We start from the raw sequence: 22,146 nt of genomic DNA on the forward strand, positions 1-22,146 counted from the left end.
AATAGGGGTTGTAGAAAATTCTCACCTCTATCGGATTTCCAGCAACAAGGAGAGGAGAAAACGCCGACTCTCTTGCTTGGAGTGTAGGGGGAAGTTCCAAAATTCAACACCCACCCCTACACAAAGGCAAAGAGGGAGAGGTCGGTCCTCACAAGGCTCCCATGATTCTTTTCTTTTCTTTTGAGAGAGAGAAGAAAAGAGAGAGAGGTCGAGAAAATGAGCTCTCTCTCTCCTTTAAGTTTAAATAGGTAAGGTTTTCTAAATGAATGGCTAGGATTAAAAGTTGAAAATCAAGGGCTTAGAAGGGGTTTCACACCCTTCTAGGCGGTGGCGTAGTTGAAATTCCCATGCATTGCCGTCCACTAGCTCCATGCACGCCCCTCTTTTTGAATTTTTTTAACATGCTTTAAAAAATATCACTCCCAAAGGCCCTACACGCCCTCTAGGGTTTGTAATTATTTCAAAAATGCCATAGGGCTGTTGTCCCCTATGGCCAATGAGCATCCTTAATTCATCTCTCTCTCTCTTTTTTAAACCATAAAAATTACCACTCGGCCACCGCCCAGCTGGCCCAGTTCACACCCAACTAGGGTTTGAAAATATTCCCAAACTACCCCACATGCCCCCTATGAGTGAAAACATTTTATTTAATTTGTTTTATTAAAAATTATACTTAGGGCTTTTGGAAATATTTTTTCTAAACTCTTGGTAAAAACCTAAATATTTTCTTAGAATATTTTTCAGTGGTGATTCAATTCAAATGTTTCTATGCATTTTTTTAATAAAAACTTAAGAGTTTGGCATAATATCATTACGATGTGTGTGTGTGTGTCTATATATATATATATATATATATATATATATATATATATATATATATATATATATGCATAGATAATTATATTTTGAAATTCCATTATGTATTGAATTTTTTTTCTCAGAAATTTCGTGGGTCTTACATTTGAACCCCATATTTTTTCATAACCTTTGAGACACTTTTAGCATCACCCCCACATATAAGTCCTTGCATAATTGTTAGACATCAACACATGCCCCCCACAATACTTAGGCTCCAATTCAATAATTTGCTTAGCAATGGATTCTGCTAGTTCTACATTCCCACTGTTGTTGCATGCAAAGAGAAGAGATCTCCAAATAACATCAGATTTGATAGGCATTGTCCTTACAAAGTTTCCAGCCTCTACTACGAGTTTTGCATGGCCAAAAAGATTCACCATACAACCATAGTGTTCAATTTGTGGGACTAGCTTATAAAACTCAGACATACGATTAAATTAGTAGAATCCTTGATCCACAAAACCGCCATGACTGCAAGCAGATAGAATACCAACAAATGTGAACTCATTTGGTTTTACTGCCTCAAGCTCCATCTCTGGAAACAATGCAAGGGCCTAAGTGAAAAACCCATTGATCACAAGCCCAAAAATAATTACCGTCCACGAGAACACATCTCTTTAATTCATCTCGCAAAACAATCATAGTGCCCAGTCTATACTTCCACACTTTGTATACATATCCATGAGCGCATTCTTCACATTCACTTTCATCACATTGGTATTTCTATTGCAATAGGCATGAACCCACTTCCCCTGATCAAGAGCGCCCGAATAAGCGCAAGCTAAAAGAACACCGATGACTGTCGCAGAATCCAACTTCACTCCTCTCATCTGCATCTCTTTAAATAACCAAATAGCCTGCTTGAAATCCCAATATTGCACACATAGGCTGAGATTATAGAGGTCCAGCAAACCACCCAAATGAACATCAATCTTCAACCTAGCTTCCTCTATCAAAGAATAAACCTTTCTGCCTAATTCAAGCTCCCCAAGGTGAGAACATGTAGTCAAAACACACATTATGGTGCACTGATCAGGCTTCACTCCATGAAAACTTGTCTCCCCAAAAATCCCCAACGCCTCCTCGAATTTCTCATTCTTCACATACCCATCAATCATGTTGTTCCAAGAAAATGTTAAGGTAAATAGTAACTCTCAGCAATTACTCGGTCCTCAGAATCTGCCAGACACAAAATCCCATGAGGTAAAATCTATCCACTCAGCAGTTGAAGATTCTCCACCCTCTAAAATCAGCAAATACAGTTTTGATTTGGTTGACAACTGTTGAAGGTAACATATTACTTTCTCAATGTAATCCTATGAAACTACTATAACGACCTTCTTAAAATCGTGTACACGACTGAGTGTAAATCCTAGCCAAATCTTTTGTAACAAATGATATGTTTATTTTTCAATATATTTCCTCACAACTCATGGTGTACTAGTGAGCGTGTGGAGGTTTTCATTTCTATTCTATGATTTACATGGTATTAGAGTCGATTACTCTAATAAGCAAATCAATGGCGTCTAACATGGCAAACATGTCAGCCTCAATGGTACCCACTGCATCACCAACTTAGTGAAATGTGGTGGCAAGTCTAGTCTCGATTAAACTGAATCGAGAAAACTATCTTCTCTGGCATTTGTAGCTGAAGTCTATCATAGTGAGTCAAGACCTCTTAGGTTTTGTTGATGGGTCGACTCCTTAACCCACCAAAATTGTTGCCGACAAAGAAGGGAGGCAAGTAGTCAATCCTGACTATCACATTTGGTGCAAATTCGATCAGTTGGCTCTGAGCTGGATCAAAGCAACAGTCTCTGAAGCAATTTTTAGGCATATAATAAGAACTAAGACCGCTTGTGATGGTTGAACAACACTGAAGAAAGCCTATGGTTCACAGTCACCATTGTAAATCATAATATTGAAGAAAGAGCTAACTTTTATCAAGAAGACATCAATTGACATATTAACATATCTCAACAAAATCAAATTCCTATATGATTCTTTGGCTGCCTCATGTCATCCTATCGATGACACAGATCTTAATAAGATAACTCTCAATGGGCTGCCCATCGAGTATGACAGCTTTGTAACATCCGTTACAACCGGTTTCATTGCTCATGACTTTGTGGATCTATATGATCTTCTCATAAATCAAGAAAAGTGAGTGCTCTTGTTGCACTTGAAACCATCAGAAGTTCAAGAATCCATCCAGACCACATTCACTACCTCTCATGGTAGGGGCCAAGGGTGCAACTTTTACAAAGGTCGTTATAAACAAGGGGACAATGGCGCAACTCCCCCTCCAACAACTTCAATAAAGGTAACTCAAGTCTGCGAGTACCTATGATCTGTCGATATTGCGGCAAGAGTGTTCACATTGCAAAAAATTGTTAGGACATCCCAAAGGCATTCTAGGCTATATCCATGTAATAGAGTGGGGATGACTATTGGTACTCTGACACGGGTGCTATCAATCATTTGACAATGAATGAGCAATATTTTTCCAATAAATTCTCATATCAAGGAAGTGATTCCATCATGATAGAAAGCGGTAAGACTCTACCTAATTCTCATGCATGAGACATGGTTCCTTCATCTAGAAGCTCTCAGTTTTCACTAAAGAATGTTATTCATGTTCCCACCATCACAAAGAACTTATTATCTGTTGGTTAATTTACTAAGAATAATGAATGTGTTTTTGAATTTAACTAGTCTCACTTTATTGTTAAGGATCGTCAGACAAACAAGATTCGGCTTCAAGGACCGAAAATTAGTGCATGCCTCTATCCAATTAAAGCAACCAGTGGCTCTTCATTGATGGTAGCATATGCAAAAAAACAAGGCTCTTTTGACATGTGGCACCAACGACTTGGACATGACAACAAGACATTTTTGTCATTTTTTAGTTCTAGCAATGTTATTTCACTTGATAAAAGTAGACAAATAAGTACCTGTGTTGATTGTTTAATTGGAAAGGCTCATAAAGAACCCCAATCCAACATTTCACAACATCTAGAACTCTTGCATGTAGATGTCTGGGGCCCAGTGCCTGTGGATTCTTGGGAAAGCTTCATATATTATTTCCTATTAGTTGATGATTACTCAAGGTTTTGTTGGTTATTTTCTATGAAAAATAAATCGCAAGTGTTTGATTGCTTCAAAAATTTCAAGTCTATTATTGAAAATCAAGTTGGTTTTGCTATTAAATCCTTTCAGTTTGACAATGGTGAAAAATTTACAAGTCTTGAGTTTAAAAGTTATCTTCAAAATCATGGCATCTTTCATCGCTTCTCGTGTTCACATATGCCCAAACAGAATGGCCTTATCAAATGCAAGCACATACATATTGTTGAAACTGGTCTTAGCATGATCAGTGGTATAAGTTTACCTCATGTTAATTGGTTGATGCATTCTGAACAACCACCTACATTATCAACTGACTGCCAACTCTAGTCCTAAGACGTCGTATATCGTATGAACTTCTTTTTCACTGCAAGCCTGACTATACTCACCTACGAGTGTTTGGATGTCTTTGCTATCCCTTGCTCACGCCCTACAACAAGTCAAAATTTTAACCTAAAATTTTACCTTGTCTCTTCCTTGATTATACGTCCTATCATAAAGGTTATCTTTGTTTTCTCTTACATATATATCTAGTCATGTCTATTTTAATGAGTTGTTCTCCCATAATCCTCATGTCCAACCGACCCCGTCACGCCTATCATCGTCAGACATAGCTCAATGGGGTATTTTCCTTTCAGCTACACCCGGTATCCCATCATCGTCTAAACCATCTCCTCTACAGCCTTCACCTAACCAACCTAGTGTGCCTCCTCACTCAGAGAGTCAGTCACCCGAGTTTGTCATTGTCTCCTCTAATCCCCCATCGTTGTTGTCAATATTTCTTTTGACACACTCTCTCATCTAAGTCCCTCTTCTCCCATTTTTGTTGCTCCACCTGTTTCCAATGAGTCTTCCGCCCCTCTCACTCTATCGTCCTCTCTAGCCCCATATCACCTATTATGTCGACTGAACCCTTAGTAACACCCGAATCATTCCCATCCAATCCAGCTCCATCTCAGTCTCCCATTGCATCTTCAGTTCCTACACCTAGTTCGAGCATTCGTCTTTCTGATCATACTCATCCCATGGTCACCCGGTTCATGACCAGCTCTTTAAAGCAAAAAAATGTTCACAGACTCTCTCTATCTCATTGTGTTTATCGGGCTTCATGTCTCACTTCTTGAACCCAAACCTTCCACCTTCAAATAGGCATCTCAACTCTCCCAATGGCAACACGTTATGATAGCTGAATATGATGCTTTTATTTGCAATCGTACTTGGCACTTAGTTTCACCGCAATCTCATTTCAATGTTGTTGGTTGCAAATGAGTTTATCGAATCAAACGACACTCTGATGGCACCATTGCTCGCTATAAAGCATGTCTCATGGCAAAGGCTTTCATAAGGAGGAAGGCATCGATTTTTTTGCAACTTTCAGTCTAGTTATTAAGCCAACTACTATTTGGGTTATCCTCTCGTTGTCTCCTTTAAATAAGTTATGCACCAACTTGATTTCAACAATGCTTTTCTAAACAGATATCTTGATGAAGATGTGTACATGAGCCAGCCATCAGGGTTCGAAGATATCAAGTTTCTCAATTATGTATACAAACTAGACCGTGCTATATATGAACTAAAGCAAGCCCTCGGGGCGTGGTACTAATGCTTGAGCATGTACTTGATTTCTCATGCATTTGTCATATCGCAGTCTGATGCCTCACTTTTCATTTTTAAAAATCATAGTCTTCTCATCTCTTTACTGGTCTATATAGACGATCTCATCATCATAGGAAACTCTTCTGAGGCCATCACACACATCGTTACCAAACTTGGTTCTACCTTTTCAGTCAAAGAACTTGGGAGGTTAAATTATTTTTTGGGTATTGAGGTCGATTATATTAACAATGTTTTGCATCTGTCTCAACGCCTCTACATCCTCAATCTTCTAAAGAAAGCAACTATGGTTGACACCAAGCCAATTGCCACTCCCATGAGTACATTGCTCAAGCTCACCAAGACCGACACTGCTCCCTTTTGGAATACAACGTTGTATCACAATATTGTTAGAAGACTTCAATACCTATCTCTCACTCGCCCGGATATTGTGTTCATCGTTAACAAAGTTTGTTAGTATATGCATCAGCCCCATAAAGCCCATCAGTTTGACATTAAACACATTCTTCGCTACCTGAAGGACACTATTGAGTATGGTCTACTTCTATGCCCATCTTTTTTTATTTATTGCAGTGCTTTATCCGATGCAGATTGAGCAGGGTGCTCAGATGATTGCAAATTCACAGAGGGGTTCATTGTTTTTCTAAGCAATAACTTCATCTCTTGATTCTCTTGCAAACAATGCACAATTGCCCGATCTAGAACCGAAGTTGAGTATAAGTCATTAGCATGTGTTGCCTTTGATCTGTTGTGGTTAAAGTCTTTACTCACAAAACTTGGCGTTCACTTGTACACACTGCCTGTTCTTTGGTGTGATAATATTGAGGCAATATTCTTAGTGGCCAATCCCATTTTTCATGCTCACACGAAGCGAGTAGAGATCGATTTTCACTTTGCTCGGGATCACGTACACATCGACAATCTCTAAATTCAGTTTATTTCCTCTGATGATCAGCTTGATCAGCCTACTGTCAAGTTTCATGAATTACGGAACAAGCTCAACATGCATGCCCCCCTCGCTGAGCTTGCAAGGGCATGTTAAGGTAAATAGTAACTCTCAACAATTACTCGATCCTTAGAATCTACTAGACACAAAATTCCACAGGGTGAAATCTATCCACTCAGCAGTTGAAGATTCTCCACCCTCTAAAATCGGCAAATACAGTTTTGATTTGGTTGACAGTTGCTGAATGTAACATATAATTTCCTCAATGTAATCCTGTGAAACTACTGTAACAACCTTATTAAAATCGTGTACACGACTGGGTGTAAATCCAAGTCAAATCTTCTGTAACAAATGATATGTTTATTCTTCAATATATTTCCTCACAACTCACGGTGTACTAGTGAGTGTGTGAAGGTTTTCATTTCTATACTCTAATTTACAGAAACCACATCCTCGATCAAACCCGCCAAACCCCATTGAACACCCACCAAGCCATTTTCAGTCTACCAAACACAACATACATGTGAATGAAAGAATTCTACACGAAAATGTCAGATTCAAACCCCAAATTGATACTTTCGGCCTGCAATTCCCCACCTTTGCATGGCACCGAGGTGCAAACGCATGCTTTGGCCTCGAGCGGGAACGAGAAGTGGTCGAGGCGGGGGCCGCTGCAGTAGAGCATCTGGTTGTAGAGGAGGAGGGCATCTAAAGGCATCAGGCCAGTGATGTAGGCTTTGAGCATGGTGTTGTAGGCGAAGAGGTCAGGGTTTGGGATCTGAAGAAAGATTAGGCGGGCGAGGGAGAGGTCTAGGTGGGTAGTGGAGGCGAGGGAGACGATGAGGTGGATCAAGGCGAAGGGGTTGTGGGCGAGGGCGCCGATGGTGATGCAAGTGAGGATCTAGTTCAATTGACGGGGTGCTCGTTGGTGCATCATTGCAGAAAAGAGAGTAGGGTGTGGGCCTTCTGTGCTGGTTTTGGGCTTGGCTCCCATGAGAGGGTCACTAATGGCCTAAGCTTTGGGGTTGCAAAAATGATGGGAAGGCGAAGGTGCATCAAAATCAATGGCCCGATTGGTGAGCCCGGTTAGAACTAGGGATGGCAGTGGACCTAGGGAAACATGCCTTGCCCTGTTTGGATCGAGGATGGAGGACATGAAATAGGAATTAAGGGGGATGGAGGTTAATGTAGGAGGGATGGACTTATGTGTTTCCCTCCCCGCTCTGAATAATTAAAGCACTCTTCGACAGTTCAACCTCCTTCTTTGAGGATGGCAGTGGATCAGAGGAAGACAGGGTCCCGTCTTGCCTCATCCCGTTTGGATCAGAGATAGAGGACATGAAATAAAGATTGAGGTAGGGATGGAGGTTAAAATCAAAACCCATGCAAGAATGAATGCGAGGATGGAGGCCAGAATTTTGAGATGGGGCGAGGGTGGCGACCTTGTTCCCCATATTCACCTGGGTCCATTGTCATCCCTAGTTTGAATCATGATTCAATAATACAAAAAATTGGTGATATTGTTTTTTGAGGAGAACGTTACCACATGATTGTAAATCGGTTTCATTTGATGCAAGTCATTTCGATCGAATCCGACCCCACAAATGTGATATGTCATTTGTTTAAAAAAGATCAACATTTAAATCCTATTTATGTTCCAATTTTTTTTGTTCATCTTCATCTATCGCTTTTTCTTTTTTACTTCAGCATTTTATTTACCTTCTCTACCCCTTTCTTTAAAGTCCTCACTTGATGATGAATGAGACTTATTTTAAACATTCAATAAAGAATTTGACTTTTTGGTTTCTCCCTCACTTTCACTATAAAAATAATTCATATTAGAGTTTGTAGACATAATAAGAAGATATTTCATAAAAAAATACATCCTTTGAAGTAGTTCACTTTTTAATTTGAGGATTAAATAACCTTCAACCTTTGCTTTGAGAATCATACCCGACAAACACACATTTTATAGCATTTTTATCCAACTTCTTTCTATTGTCATCTGGTATATGAACATAACATGTAGATCTAAACACTTTAAATTGAGAAATTGAAGGCTTAATTTTACACATTACTTTATAAGGAGATTTTATAAATATGCTACTTGATGGAAGTAGATTCACAAGATAGCATGAACAATTCATGACTTTCACCCATAGTTTTTTAGTTAATTTTTTTGCATAAACCCAACTTCTAATTTCACACAAAGTTCTTAACTTGTACTCAACTACATTGTTTTATTGTGGTGAGTGAGCACAAGTAAATTGCCTCTTTTTATGGTTATGCGAGCAATACTCAAGAAACTCATTCAACACATACTCTACCTTATTATCCATTCATAAAAACCTTATTTTCTATGAAGTTCTTCTTCAACCATGTACTTGAAAAGCTTGAATTCGACAACACTTTGGATTTTTCTTTTAAAAAATGCACTCAAGTGAACCTTGAGAAATTGTCAACAAGAACAAACATATACTTGCACCCTGAATAGCTAGGCACTTGACATGGTCCTAGCACCTCTGAATCAACTTCAATGGTCTATTGCTTCTAATAAAAGACTCTTGAAATGAGAGTCAATGAGATTTCTCATATTTGCATTTTTTACATATACCATTAACATCAAAATTCACCGATGTAGAAAGCTCTATTAATATTTTTTTTTAAACAATCACCAAAACCCACATGACCTAGCCTAATATGCCATAGACTAGTATTATCAATTTTCTTGTCTTATTTACATGAGCATCATTTGCCAAAAGAACATAAATAGATTTCACCTTTTTTCCTTGAAATATAACATTCAGATCAAAATATTTAACAATCTCTAAGACTTTCACATCATTTGGGCCAAAGAAAACATACTTTACCGATTCTAAAATTTGAGAAACCAATACCAAATACTTAGTCATTTCGGGAACATGATAGGCATTCTTGAGAAGCATACATTTCTTTTCATCGGCTTGAATTTTAACCATGCCTTCATTCTCCACCGAATGCATTGTATTGTTCGCCGTAATGATGACATCATTTCCTTCGTGATTGTTAAGCTCTGATGACTTTGATTTGTCTCTAGTTAGATGATGAGAGCAACCAAAATCTATGATCCAATCATTCTTGTAAATCAATTAAAATAATAGCATGTCCATTAGTTCTTATGGATTATGATACAAGGACATGTCCCACTCATTTATTTCATTTTTACTTGTTATTGAATTACTTTATTTCAATTTAACTCTACAATCATGCCTTATATCATCAATTTTATCGCATCGAAAATATTTCCCTTTTGGTGGCTCGTGATTGAAATTTTTATTAATTTTCTTTTCTTATTTATTTTGGGAAAGTTCTTTCCTTTTCAAGATGGAGAATATCCATTTTTTTTAATTTTAGAAAGCAATGCATCTTTCTTCTTGTCATGTATAGATGGGTTAACTATTTATTTTACCAAAGCCTTTTGATCTAATAAAATATTTTTCAATTGAACGAGAGTTAAAAAATTAGTCCACCATTGTAGATAAGCAACAAATGACAAATATTTACTCTTGAGGCCACAAAGAATCTGCCTACGCATTCAAGTCTCACCAATAATCTCATTAGGATCAAGACTTAATTTTATGGCATATATTCACTTTCAAAAAGAAAGAAGGCACACTCATGTTACCTTTCTTCAAGTTTGCCAATTAATTTTCTAAGAATTCAATGAATGTTTCATTTTTTTTGTTTGAAAAAAAGGCTTTCAAGAGCATCCCATAAATTTTTCAGGTTTTCAAGTTTTTTGATGTGACCAACAAGCTCTTTTGAAATAGAGGCACTAAGGCGAACAAGGTTTTCCATATTGAATCTTTCATTTTCTCCTTGCTTCGGTATTTGTTTGATTGTCTTTTGGTATAATGGTTTCACTTTCACCAATAACCTCACATACATTTATACCTTAGAGGTATACCTTCATACATAGTCTCCAATATTGGTAATTGGAGTTGATAAGCTTTTAGACTCTAAACTTGTCTCCACAAAAAGACTTCATGATAGACCAAGAGTATACCTAGTTTATGCAAAAAAATGTCAAAAACACTTTCATTCACTGTAGCTCTCATAACATATAGGAAAAAACTTAACCTTTAATCAAGAAGAAAAAACCCAACTCAAGAGAGAAAATCCATAAAAACAAGAGAAAAAAATTGCTAATAATTTACTTGTTCACAGAAAAAGTACAAGTCACACACACATGTGCATGCGTGCATGCACACACACACATATATCTATCTATCTATCTATCTATCTATCTATATATATATATATATATATATATATATATATATATATATATATATATATATATATATATATATATATATATATATATATATATATATAAGCACTAAGACCCTTTTGTACACACTTCTAACATAATTTCAAAATGACATTTGATGTTCTTTTCGCACACCCCCAATGTAAGTTAAAAAAATCTATTTTAAATCACTTACTAGTTACTAACTAATGCATAAGACTTTCCCTACCAACTTTCCACATGCACCTCTACATGACCTTTAGCATGCCCCGTAACATTCATTAATGGTTAAATAAACTGGCATGCCATGCTACCCACATAATTATTTAAATACCAACTTTGCTCATAAAATCTCTACACAAAACAAACCAAAATGCCCAAAATACATAACAATATGATAAAATTGATCTTTGACTAAGACCCTAGCACACACTAAAATTAAACAGTTTTTCCTAGTTATCTACAAAAAAAAAAGTAATGACATGAGTTATTTGCTTATCCTAAGTAAAAGTCCGAGCCTCTGAGGGGTATTTGAAAAAAGAGGAAAGCTTTATAAATATATTATTTAGGACTAACACTTTGGTGGTCGTCTAAAAGATTTACTCTTTTGGAAAAGGGGATCGGATCCACCTAAGCTTGGCCCTTGTCTTGGCTTGGATCGGGTCTAAAGTTTAAACCCCATTCAGCCTGTCCAAAAAGACCTGGTTAGGCTATTTGTACAAACTAGGAACCTGGTAACACTCCGTTATTAATATACCTCTTTAAGTTTGTCCTTCAAGTGCGCATCACGTTAATTACTCACCGTTCACGGTCGGCGGCATCATGTGGCACATGCAGGCTGTGGGTCAGATATGACCCGATTCATATCCATACTGAAACTGAAAAGGCTCCTGTTGGGCCATGTGATATAGGTCTGTCTGATTAGCCAATCGGGTCGGAATCCTATGATCTATGTGCTATACGGGTCCAAGAGAGTATCTATTACTTGTGTTGTTTTTATTGCAAAAGATTTAACTGGGTTTGAGTTGTGAGTTTAACCTATAAGGTCCGGGTATGGTGACAAATAAGAATATCCAATTAAGACCGGATCCGGACCTGAAAGTCCGATTAATACATGAACCTGGGTATAGTTTGTGAAATTTTATACTAGACCCGGGCCAACCTGAGTTCGGATTAAGACCCGTAATTTTTCAATGTAAAAATGATAAAAAATATTATTTTATCAGGTATGATCCGGGTCTGGTTCATGTAGTTATTATCGGGTCCGAGTATGGTTTTTCTTATAGTAAACCCGATTATACTCGGGTTTGGACCCGATATCATACCCAAAACTCTGATCTAAGTCTGGGTTTACCTGGATCCGAACCAAACCCAACCCAACCCAACCCGTTGACAGTCCTAGACAGTCAGCCTAAAGTCAGACCAGTGTCGGACCCACGTTTGTTTGGCGCAAAGTCTGACATGTTGACAGCGATTGGCACATGAGAGCATAACCAGCAAGTGAAACCGTGGTGATAGAGCCCACAGACATAAATATCGTTTACTTTATGAAAATATGACGATATTTTTGGAGCCCCATGTTTTTTTTTAAAGGCGAGAAGCAGGGTTTAGCGGACCCCTACCAGTTATACAACTATACCATTGTATTTTGAACCTGCAACGTCCCAACACAAAGGTGATGTGCACTAGCTGCTTCTACCAGACAAACAGAGCCCCCATGTTATACAAAAAGAAAAAAACAACATTTTCCTAATATCAACAGTTTTGAAAATATTGCATTTTAACCGGACATTAGCAAAATGAAAACACAATATTTTTTTTTTAGTAGAAAGGCAAAAAATCAAAACTCCTTTTACCTGGTACGTTGTACTATTTATATTTGTATTTTATTTATTTTTACAAACTGATATTTTTGAGATTTTTTAAAGGAAAAAGCATCATTTTTTTAAATATCATGAGATTCTCTTTGCCGATATGTTTCCTGAAAACCAGATTTGTGAGGAACAGTATGGCACAAATTTTGTGTAATACGAGTAACTACATCTACTCTCATCGGGATCGGGTAAACGATGTAAGTGGTTTGAATTGGTGTTAGACCCAGCCAATACCAGATCCGATGTTGGTTAAATATTATTCAGACTGGATGATCAGAAGCTCATTCCAAATTGGATTTGTTTTATATATAAAACCGATTGGGACATCTATCAAATATAGATATCTTCTAGATTCGGTGGCATGGGATTATAATCAAATAGGGTTTTGGCTTATCAAATCCTACTGTATGGAGTCAGATTCGGTTGGATATCAGATAAAAATCCGATATGTTGTTGACATTCCTAACCGGGCTTCCGATCTGCTCTCCATGTTTAGACAACCCGTAACAAAATCCGAATCCAAGGGATCCAAATTCACGGCATGATTTTCGGGTCTTAAAAAGGTTCCTCTCCGGATCCAGTCCCTGAACAAACGGGAAAAAAGAAAGACAAGGTTTTAATGATTAGTGCGCCCACACACCTTTTGGAGACCGCGAACGCCTTACAACTAAAGCGCGCAGGAGAATGGCTGCAGCCGCGCCGCTCTCTACCCCAACGTCTACCGCTCGCCCTCCTCACCCACGCCGGCGCCGCTGCTGCAGGGAGGATGAGCTTCGAGGATCTCGAGAGGGAGAGGCCGTCGGGAATCCGGAGGGACGCCGGAGAGGCGTCCCGGAACGCCAGCCAGGCCGTCGCCGCCGGGATATTCCAGATCAACACCGCCGTTTCCTCCTTCAAGCACCTCATCGACGCCGTCGGCACCGCCCGAGACACCCCCGATCACCGCCACAAGCTGTACGGCCGAAGCCCGCTCCAACTCTCTCTGTGTGAGGCGTCTCGTTCATTCTTTCTCTGTTTGTGCAGGCGCGACGCTCGGCAGAGGATCGGGCAATTGGTGAAGGATACGTCGGCAAAACTCAAGGCTTTGACGGACGACGATCACCGCGCGGATGCTAGTGTGAGTTTTCCTCTCGTATTTGAGATGGGTCTTCTTGTTTGAGCTACCGATTCAGTCTCCTGTTTTTTTCTTTTCCTTCTTGTTCTTAGTTTTGTGCTGCGATTGATATGAATCGTCCCTTCTTTCTTGTGTAGGAACAATCGATGTCATTCTTTTTTCTTTTTCCCTTAAGTTCTTTTTCGTTTTCTTTTTTTGCTTGTGTTTTTATGTGAGCAAACACTACTTTGACAGCGAAAGATTGTGCAGAACTGATGCTTGAAGGATGTTCAGTTTGTTCTTTAATTTCAAACAATGTCTTTAGACTTTTGAAAAGTGCGAAATCACCACTGGTGAATTTATCGACCTTAGTTCGAGATTGGTGTTTTTGCTTATTGTACTTGGTCTTGGTGAGCTTGATTTCTTCGTTCAACTTGGTGCGTTTTAAAGCATGTTCGTGGTTTCCAAAAGGGACCGCTGGGAAAGGTGTTCATCAAATTACAGGGTGTTGCTGATGGCCCCAATTAAGTTGTGATAAAAACAATTTCTAACATGTCCCTGTTTTCCGGATAGTAGCAATTGTGATTTCTGGGAGATTTTGTAAATTGCAAACATTATCACTAAGCAAGCTCAGTACCAAGTCTAAGGAAAAGGGAGAGAATCGCATCGCCCCCGTGTGTTCTGGGAAAACATCTCATTTTCTTTGTCTTCTCTTCAAGGAGCATGGTGCATCCAAACACTCACTTAAGGTCAGAGATGTGAGAGGTGGCAGTCACGTCTCTCGTGCTTGCTGAGCACATAGCTTTCTCTATCTTGAGCAGCATATTGTTCTTCGTTACTTTGTCGCACTTTTCTGACTTGCTGGCCGTCATTGTCCGGCTTCAATGCTAAGAAATTACCTGTGCCTTTGGTTTCCGGGTTTTGCATTTTCTTTCTCATCTAGATGGAGCTTCACATTTGCTATTCACTTTGAAGCTCTTCCTTGTTACTAGATTGTAGACAACTGTGGTTTATGCATGTATAGCCAACATGATCTATAGTTGGTGATAGTGTTTATTGTTTGTTGTTTGCCTTTAGTCAAATTATGTTGTGATGTAAATATGTCATGTATTGGTTGTTATACAGTTTTCAACCAGCTGTGTTGATCGATTTTCATCACGTTAGATGCTCTCCTGTGATCAATGCTGTGTGTGTGCTGTGAGGTGCTTTGTATTTTTAATGATGTTCAGGTTCCCTGAGGACTTCCTTATTTTTCATGCACTTTCTGCCTTCCTTTGCTTGACTTCTAAATAGTAGGATATACCTTAATATATTACGAGTTAGCAATCTTAATCCTTGAGTATCTTTCAACATGATTGGGTGACTATTTTAAGGAGAGCTTCTCACTCAAAACTGCAGCCTGGGAAACATTATATGTATATAGATGGCCTACTTTCTTCTGCTGAATTTGCAGGCAAGTAAAAAAATTCAACATGCTAAACTGGCAAGGGATTTTCAAGCTATATTGAAAGACTATCAGAAAGCACAGCAACTTGCAGCTGAACGTGAGACATCTTATAAGCCTTTTCTCCCTCCATCTGCATTAGCAACAAGGTTAGAGATGCGTTCTCTTCTTCTCTCCATCCCTTCTTCTCTCTTGCAAACTCTTAGATGCTTTAGTTTCATCCTTAGTTACCTTCATGTTTTCTGTTATATGCATATGTCAATGTTAAGAAAAGAAATTCACTTTGTGCCACTACCTCAATACGACAAATTTCTTTGTGCATTCTACACAGTTCTGGTTCCGATGAGCTAAGCACAACAAATCTTGACTTGAGTGCAGAGCAACACCTCTTGAGAGAACAGAAAAGGTAAATATTCTACTCCTATTGAACTGCTTGAAAAATCATCAATTTCAATTATGGGTCTCTTTTGGACTGCAATGTTTCACTTTGTATGCCTTGCTCTGCCTTATCTGCTTTGAGTTGTCTCACAAAAAACCATCACCTTTGTTCATGTACTTTATCCAAAAAATAAGTGTACTATTTATACTCTGTTCTTGATTTACACACTTTGTGGGGAGGATTACTGCATCAGTTTTCTATACTTTGTCAATGTGATTGGTCTCATATGATGCATCTGCATTATTATCCATGTAGTTTTCTATTCTTTGAGTTGCTATTCAAGTTTAACTGCTTGTAATATTTAGTTCTTAATCTTATCCAAATCTAGACCTTGTTGCTTGGCCAAGGGCAGTCAAAATTCATACTGGAGTTATTGGAGAGTTTGACATTCATTATCTGGTAGAACACTTACCTAAGCCCAGCTTGGCTATTGAAAAGAATAAAACCAAACAAAAATGAAAGCATGCTAGAATTTTTGTGCTGTAGAATGGAAATTTATCCATCTACTCTGCCTTAATCAAAATTGGTGCTCCATGGGTATTAACGCTCATTTCTTTTGCATATCAAAGCTTCCTGCTAGAAATTCTGTTGCTATCATAGCAGTGTCCCTGTTGTGATTGCAGAGCTATTGGGAACATGTCTGGAATTGACTTAGTTTGATACCTTCTGTTGTATATTTAGTCCTTTGTCTGTTCAGTGGCTTTTGTTGTTGGTTGCAGCTACAAATATTTTCCTTCTTTTTAACAGATACCTTAGGCTAAAACAAAACTTTTTATTTTGTGAAATTTGACTTTTAACTCTCTGCGCCAAACATGCTATTAGACCACCCACTCTTTAATATATAGAAATTCCTCAACTTTCTTTACATCGAGAATTTTAATGTAGATCTTGCTAGACTAGTATTTGTGAAGTTCTGATGGGATTTTTATGGCATTTTTAAGTGGCAACCTATCTTCTGAGGTTTCATGTAGTACTTGGTTATGATTTGCCGCTTGTAATATCCAACTCTTACCCCTGTATCATAGCATTATGAACATGGATTTGTTGCTCCACCTGATGTGTTCTGTGGACTTTACAGACAAGAGATATTGCTGCTAGATAATGAGGTTGCTTTTAATGAAGCTATCATAGAAGAAAGAGAACAGGGGATTAAAGACATTGAAGGACAAATTGGACAAGTAAATGATATCTTTAAAGATCTTGCAGTTCTGGTCCATGAGCAAGGTGTAATTATCAGTAAGTTGTGAGGATTTTTTCGTGTGAATTAGTGTCACTGTGATTGCCTTGCTGATGCATTGGCTTGTGACAGATGATATAGATTCAAACATTGATGGTTCGTATGCAGCAACTGCTCAAGCTAAAACACAGATAGTCAAGGCTGCAAAAAGTGTTAAATCCAGATCATCATGTGTGAGTTGCACATGTGCTTCTTTTATTGCCTTTTTCCTTTTCCAACATAAAGTGTCCATTTCTCCAAGTTTTCACTTTTGAATTTTGTATCAGTCCTCTGATCTGCATTCCTGTTGTGGTACAGAGTTGTTGGGTGCTGATAATCTTTATCGTGGTGATCATCATATTTGTTATTATTATCCTCATCAGATAGTGCACACCATCAAGTTGTGGTACTGTACCTCTTGTTTGTAGTATGACAACTTAGGTGTGATTTTCAGACCGTTCATTGCACGGTTTCCCTTTTTTATTCCTTTTTATTCTGACCTTTTTTTTATTGGTTTCATTGTTGATGTGTATGTGCTTTCTGGATTGTTGTTGTTGTATCCTTTTCATCAGTTCTGATGGATAAAACACAAACAATGTTAAGGAATCCAGTGAATTTCATAATTTAGTGCATCATGTGATGAAGCTTGTATGTGAATTATGCGATATCAACGGAGCACCATCTTTCAGTGAAACATACACCTTGGTTTTCTTATATCTTATCTATGAGAATCCATGGCTTTCAGGCCAGTTAGTCTTTCAACCATGAGCTTGATGGTCTGCGCAAATGACTTGGTTGCACATACGAAGTACGGAAGAAAAATCTGTACCATTGTGGATGTTGTCCATCTGAAAGATGGTACCGAGTGTAAAGGATGAGGACTAGGTTCTTCGAATGAGACTTCATATCCGAACTGCGGGAACGATCTGACTAGAAAGCCATTAAAAACTTGATCAAAGAGCCAGTGTTATTGAAGATGCAAACGTATTCATGAGGGGTACACAAGGAATAGCTCCATTAGCTCATCCTTTGTAGGATTTTTGCTTGGTTTGGATCCGACTTATATAACTGGGATCTCGGTCCATCTTGGAACTACTTTTGCCCTGTCTTCTGGGTCTACCAAGACTTTGGGGGTTACCCTGATATTACTCGAATAGGTGCTTGTGTATGATGTGACCTTTGTTCGGACTTTTCTTTTTGAGGTTACTTCTCCTTCTGAATCTGAACTTTCCCCAACATCATTTGATCCACATGGCTCTGCATGGTTCTGGTTAGCAAGGTAACTCTGGATTTCGTTCGGGGATGCTGGTGGTGTATTGAATGGGTAAGCAGGAGATGACTAGTCAGAGTTTTCCCCTGAAAATAGGATATCTATGGAAAAGCTCTCTTTTTCTTTAAAGAAGGCGGATAGGATTTGTTGTAAGGGAGTAATTGACAGGGATTCTTCAGGAATATATGAGAAAAATGAGATAAGTTGGAGGGACTCTTCGTGTGAGAATGAGACCCAAATTACTTCTCAGAGGTTATCAGGTTGGGGCCAATCTTTATTACTCTCAACTTCTCAGGGGTTATCTACTTCTTGGACTTAGTGTTTAGGAAATGGATTCTGGTAAATGCCCAAATCTTAATTGGAAGTAGATGGTTTCTCTCTCCCTGTCACGAGTAGCTCCCCCTTACTCAAATTGTCTTGTACTATATTCTTCAGGACCATACATTCTTCTGTGTCGTGTCCAGCTAATTGATGGAATTTACAAAACTTAGCTAGATCTTTCCCTTTTATAATTGGGGGGTCTGGTACTGATGAAAGCTTCAACACTCTTGCCTGGATTAAGATATTGATGACTTCCACATAACTTTGGCAGATTTCTATGAACTTCTGATCCCTTGCCCACTAAGTTTTGTGTTGTTTTTGTCTTGTCTATCTATTCTGCTGAAGAGGTTTTGACTAGTCTATTTCAATTGAATCTGGTTTTATCCCTGATCCCTTCTTTCACCCCTTGGATTTCAGTCTTTGTTGACCCTCTTGTGAAAATTGTTGTTATTGTTATTGTACATGACAACATTGACATGATTTTTCTGATGTTCAGCCTTCTTAGAATTCTCCTCCTTATTGGTTCCTGACTTTATGATTATTCCTTCATAGAGACCCCTCTTGATTCCTATTTCGATTCATTCAGTTCACTTGATTAGTTCTTTGAAATTATTAGCCTGGACTATGCTTATAAGGATCTTTAAGGCTCGAGTTAAGTTATTGAGAATATAGTGACAGCTTTCCTCTCTAAAACAGGCTCAACCATCTTATTATAAACTATTTTCCACCTATGTATAAACTCTGTTTCACTTTCGTCTTTCTTCTGTTTGGTCTCATATAGATGGTTAATAGTTAAGAGTTCTTCAACATTATAGTGAAACCTTATAAGAAAAGCATTGGTTATCTCTTTGAATGTCTTGAATCTTGATCCTCTGAAGGTTTATTGTGGAGAACGAGGTTAACACATTACCTTCTAAGCTTCTTGGGAACTATCTTATTATAAGTCGGTCATTCTCATAGTATTTGAAGCATTCGTCCACAAACACTGTCATACTCGTAAGGGTTCCCGGTTCCATTGAATTTTACAAATTTCTTAGGAGACTCGGCTGGATCATCTTCTCCTTGAAGGGAATCTTTTGGATCATACTCCTTGGTATCTTGGTTTTTCATTTGAAGGGTCAACCGCATTGCTAAATTCTGAAGTTCTTGAATTTGTAGGCTCAGTTCTGAAGTGGTATCTAACTCATCTTTCCCAAAGTTACTCCCTTCAGGGATCTCTTCTCCCTTTTCCTGACATTTTTCTTTCAACTCCTTGGGAATTCCTTCTCTTTTCTTTTGTACCCTCCTTTCTTTTCTTTATGGAGGTTCTTCCTCTTTTATGGTCTCATTGGAATGTATTCTTCCTTGGACTTTGAAGATATGTCTTCATATCTGGGACTTCTTTTAATCACCGTTTCTTCATCCCTACTTGGTTCTTCCGTCCTTCTACGGTACCTGGGTTTCCTGAGAACTTCCTCATCATTTGAAGAGTAGACTTGGTATTTTCTTGGATTTCTTCTTATATACCCCCTTTCATATTCTCGGTATTTTTCTTTTCTTGGGGGATACTCCTCATCAGATGTTAGGTCCTTATTTCTTTTGGATACCTTTCTTTCTTCCTGGTAATATCTTGGGTGGACCTTATGTTTCCTTGGGTAATATTCCTCTCCATCTTTATATTTCTCATAATATTTTCTGTATTCGTTGGTTTTGGATTTTATTTCTCTATACCTTCTTTTGGGGGATCGGATCCCAAGTTTTGGATTTCATTTCTCTATACCTTCTTTTTGGGGATCGGATTTTCTTGGGATGGTATTCCCTTTCCTCACATGAGCTTTCATTATCTTCTCCTGTTCTAGACTTCCTTGGATCTTACTTTTCTGGGGGTGTCAGTCTTCCTCCTCTTCACTCTACCCTTAGCTTCTCTGGGCTTCTTTTTGGGATTTGTGTTTCCTGAGGTGATGGTCTTTCTCATCACCAGATTCCTCGCCCATACTTTTCATGACTTTCTTGAGTATTTTTTTTTAACTAGGTCATCCTTATTAATCTTCATGGACCTTTCCTTCCTAGGACTTGTTTCCTCTTTCTCATAGTCCTCCTCATCTTCCATTGTTTCTTTCCCATTAGATAATCTATTGTTTTTTTTTCCTAAGTTCGATCCTTCTTGGGCACCTCCTCTGGTGCTTCTTCTCAATTCTCATCTTCTTCTTGGTTGACTGGACCTTTATTATCCTCAGACTTCAGATCCCTAGTGAGTACCCTAGATGTGGTCAAGGTGGAATCATGAAAGATGATATCATGCTGGCTCATTTGTAGTAGTGGAGTTATGCATTGTGTTGGATGGTACTTCTGTTGTGATATGGGTGTGTGAATTGTGGAATTGTGGGAATTCAATTCCCAATGCTAAGAATGACACGAGACGCGTTAAGTCAGTCATTTTCTTTAAGGTAGTTTTCATCCCCCGGTAATGGTGGAAGAAAATTAGACGTCTAGTCTTCCTTAGGGATACAATGAGCTAGCTACCACTGCTGCACTTTTAGTCGGCTTGCACGACTTTTCAAAGCGTAAAAAAGTATGCCAAGGAGACAATAAGCCTTCAATTTGATGGAAAATTAAGATGTTTAAACATTGTCTCTATACTGCAGACAAGAGACAATATTCACAGCAACCCAACGCAAAAAAAGTAATTGAAAAATGTTAAAAATCGAGAAAGTTATATAGAAAACAAGAAGGGACCAGAAAGAGTTGGACTTTTTTTCTCATGTGTTGGACGTGTTTTATTTGAATTATTTGAAAGGATAGTCAATCCAAGCTAAGGCTAAGGCCTGGACCTTGCAAATGCAATTGACAAGCTCCAAGAAAGCTTCGCCCTTTTAAGCCCATAAGAATTTTCTCTCGATACTAAACTAACTTTTTAGCTTGTCTCATAATTTGACGAAAGTCTCTAATATATTTTGAAATCATAACTATGTTATAAAGACAACAAAAAATACTACACTAACGACAAAACAGAAGATTGAGCTACAAAAACCTTTTGGATATTTACAAACCTCAAATCAACTTTCAAAACAACCCACAACTAATTTTTACTACATACTTCTTGTTGAGCGAGGCCAGTCAGGTCAGCAGATTCTGATTAGCTGGGATTGTCTAATGTCAGATTTTCAAGTATTTTACTCAGTCTCGAATTATTATCAAAATTTATACAGGATAACCATATGCTATGACATAATATCACTTGTTCTTTCTTGAGTTGGGACCCTTTCTCTTACCCAATCCAGATGTGAACTTTGAGGCTTTCTGCAGTAGCTGAGATAGCCACAGAGCTCCAGATGAAAAGCTCTCACCATCAACTATGGCTGATCCTACGTGATTGGCAGCGTTCCTTGCTGCCTGCGCATGGCTGCCAACCGATTGGCCCACTTCAGACCCATGGAGTTTTCGGTTCATGTTCTTCACACGGTCCCTCCCTGCATTCATGCTGTCCATCACCGTCAGCCCAACATTGACGCAGCTTTCTCTGTTGCACGCTCTATGACCTGTATTGCTTGTCTTTACCCTTGAAAGCTTGCCTTCCAACTTTATAACCCTTCAAAACTGTCATCTGCCCAGATGAGAGAGAGAGAGAGAGAGAGAGAGAGAGAGAGAGAGAGAGAGAGAGAGAGAGACTAATAT

At 38.5% G+C, this 22,146-nt stretch overlaps 2 protein-coding genes across 5 annotated transcripts; one reads left to right on the forward strand and one right to left on the reverse strand.

Moving 5' to 3' along the window:
• Positions 1-1,496: 1,496 nt before the first annotated feature.
• LOC149811314 (pentatricopeptide repeat-containing protein At1g31430-like) lies at positions 1,497-1,976 on the reverse strand. Its single transcript, XM_089993848.1, has one exon. It carries the CDS (start codon positions 1,974-1,976, stop codon positions 1,497-1,499), a length of 480 nt encoding a protein of 159 aa, XP_089849974.1.
• An 11,384-nt stretch (positions 1,977-13,360) lies between these two features.
• Positions 13,361-17,524, forward strand: LOC149811315 (syntaxin-22-like). 4 transcript variants are annotated; one of them, XM_089993197.1, is made up of 7 exons: positions 13,361-13,663; positions 13,733-13,826; positions 15,256-15,395; positions 15,578-15,652; positions 16,764-16,921; positions 16,995-17,095; positions 17,220-17,524. In XM_089993197.1, exons 1-7 carry the CDS (start codon positions 13,476-13,478, stop codon positions 17,286-17,288), a joined length of 825 nt encoding a protein of 274 aa, XP_089849323.1. In that variant the 5' UTR covers positions 13,361-13,475; the 3' UTR covers positions 17,289-17,524. The 4 variants fall into 4 exon arrangements, with proteins under 4 accessions (XP_089849323.1, XP_089849325.1, XP_089849322.1 ...); XM_089993199.1 differs by having other exon boundaries at positions 16,764-16,909; XM_089993196.1 differs by having other exon boundaries at positions 16,995-17,318.
• The last annotated feature ends 4,622 nt before the right edge of the window (positions 17,525-22,146 follow it).

This window comes from Nuphar pumila, chromosome 17 (assembly GCF_984573655.1).
Source record: "Nuphar pumila chromosome 17, dmNupPumi1.hap1.1, whole genome shotgun sequence".
NCBI classification, from domain to species: Eukaryota; Viridiplantae; Streptophyta; class Magnoliopsida; order Nymphaeales; family Nymphaeaceae; genus Nuphar; species Nuphar pumila.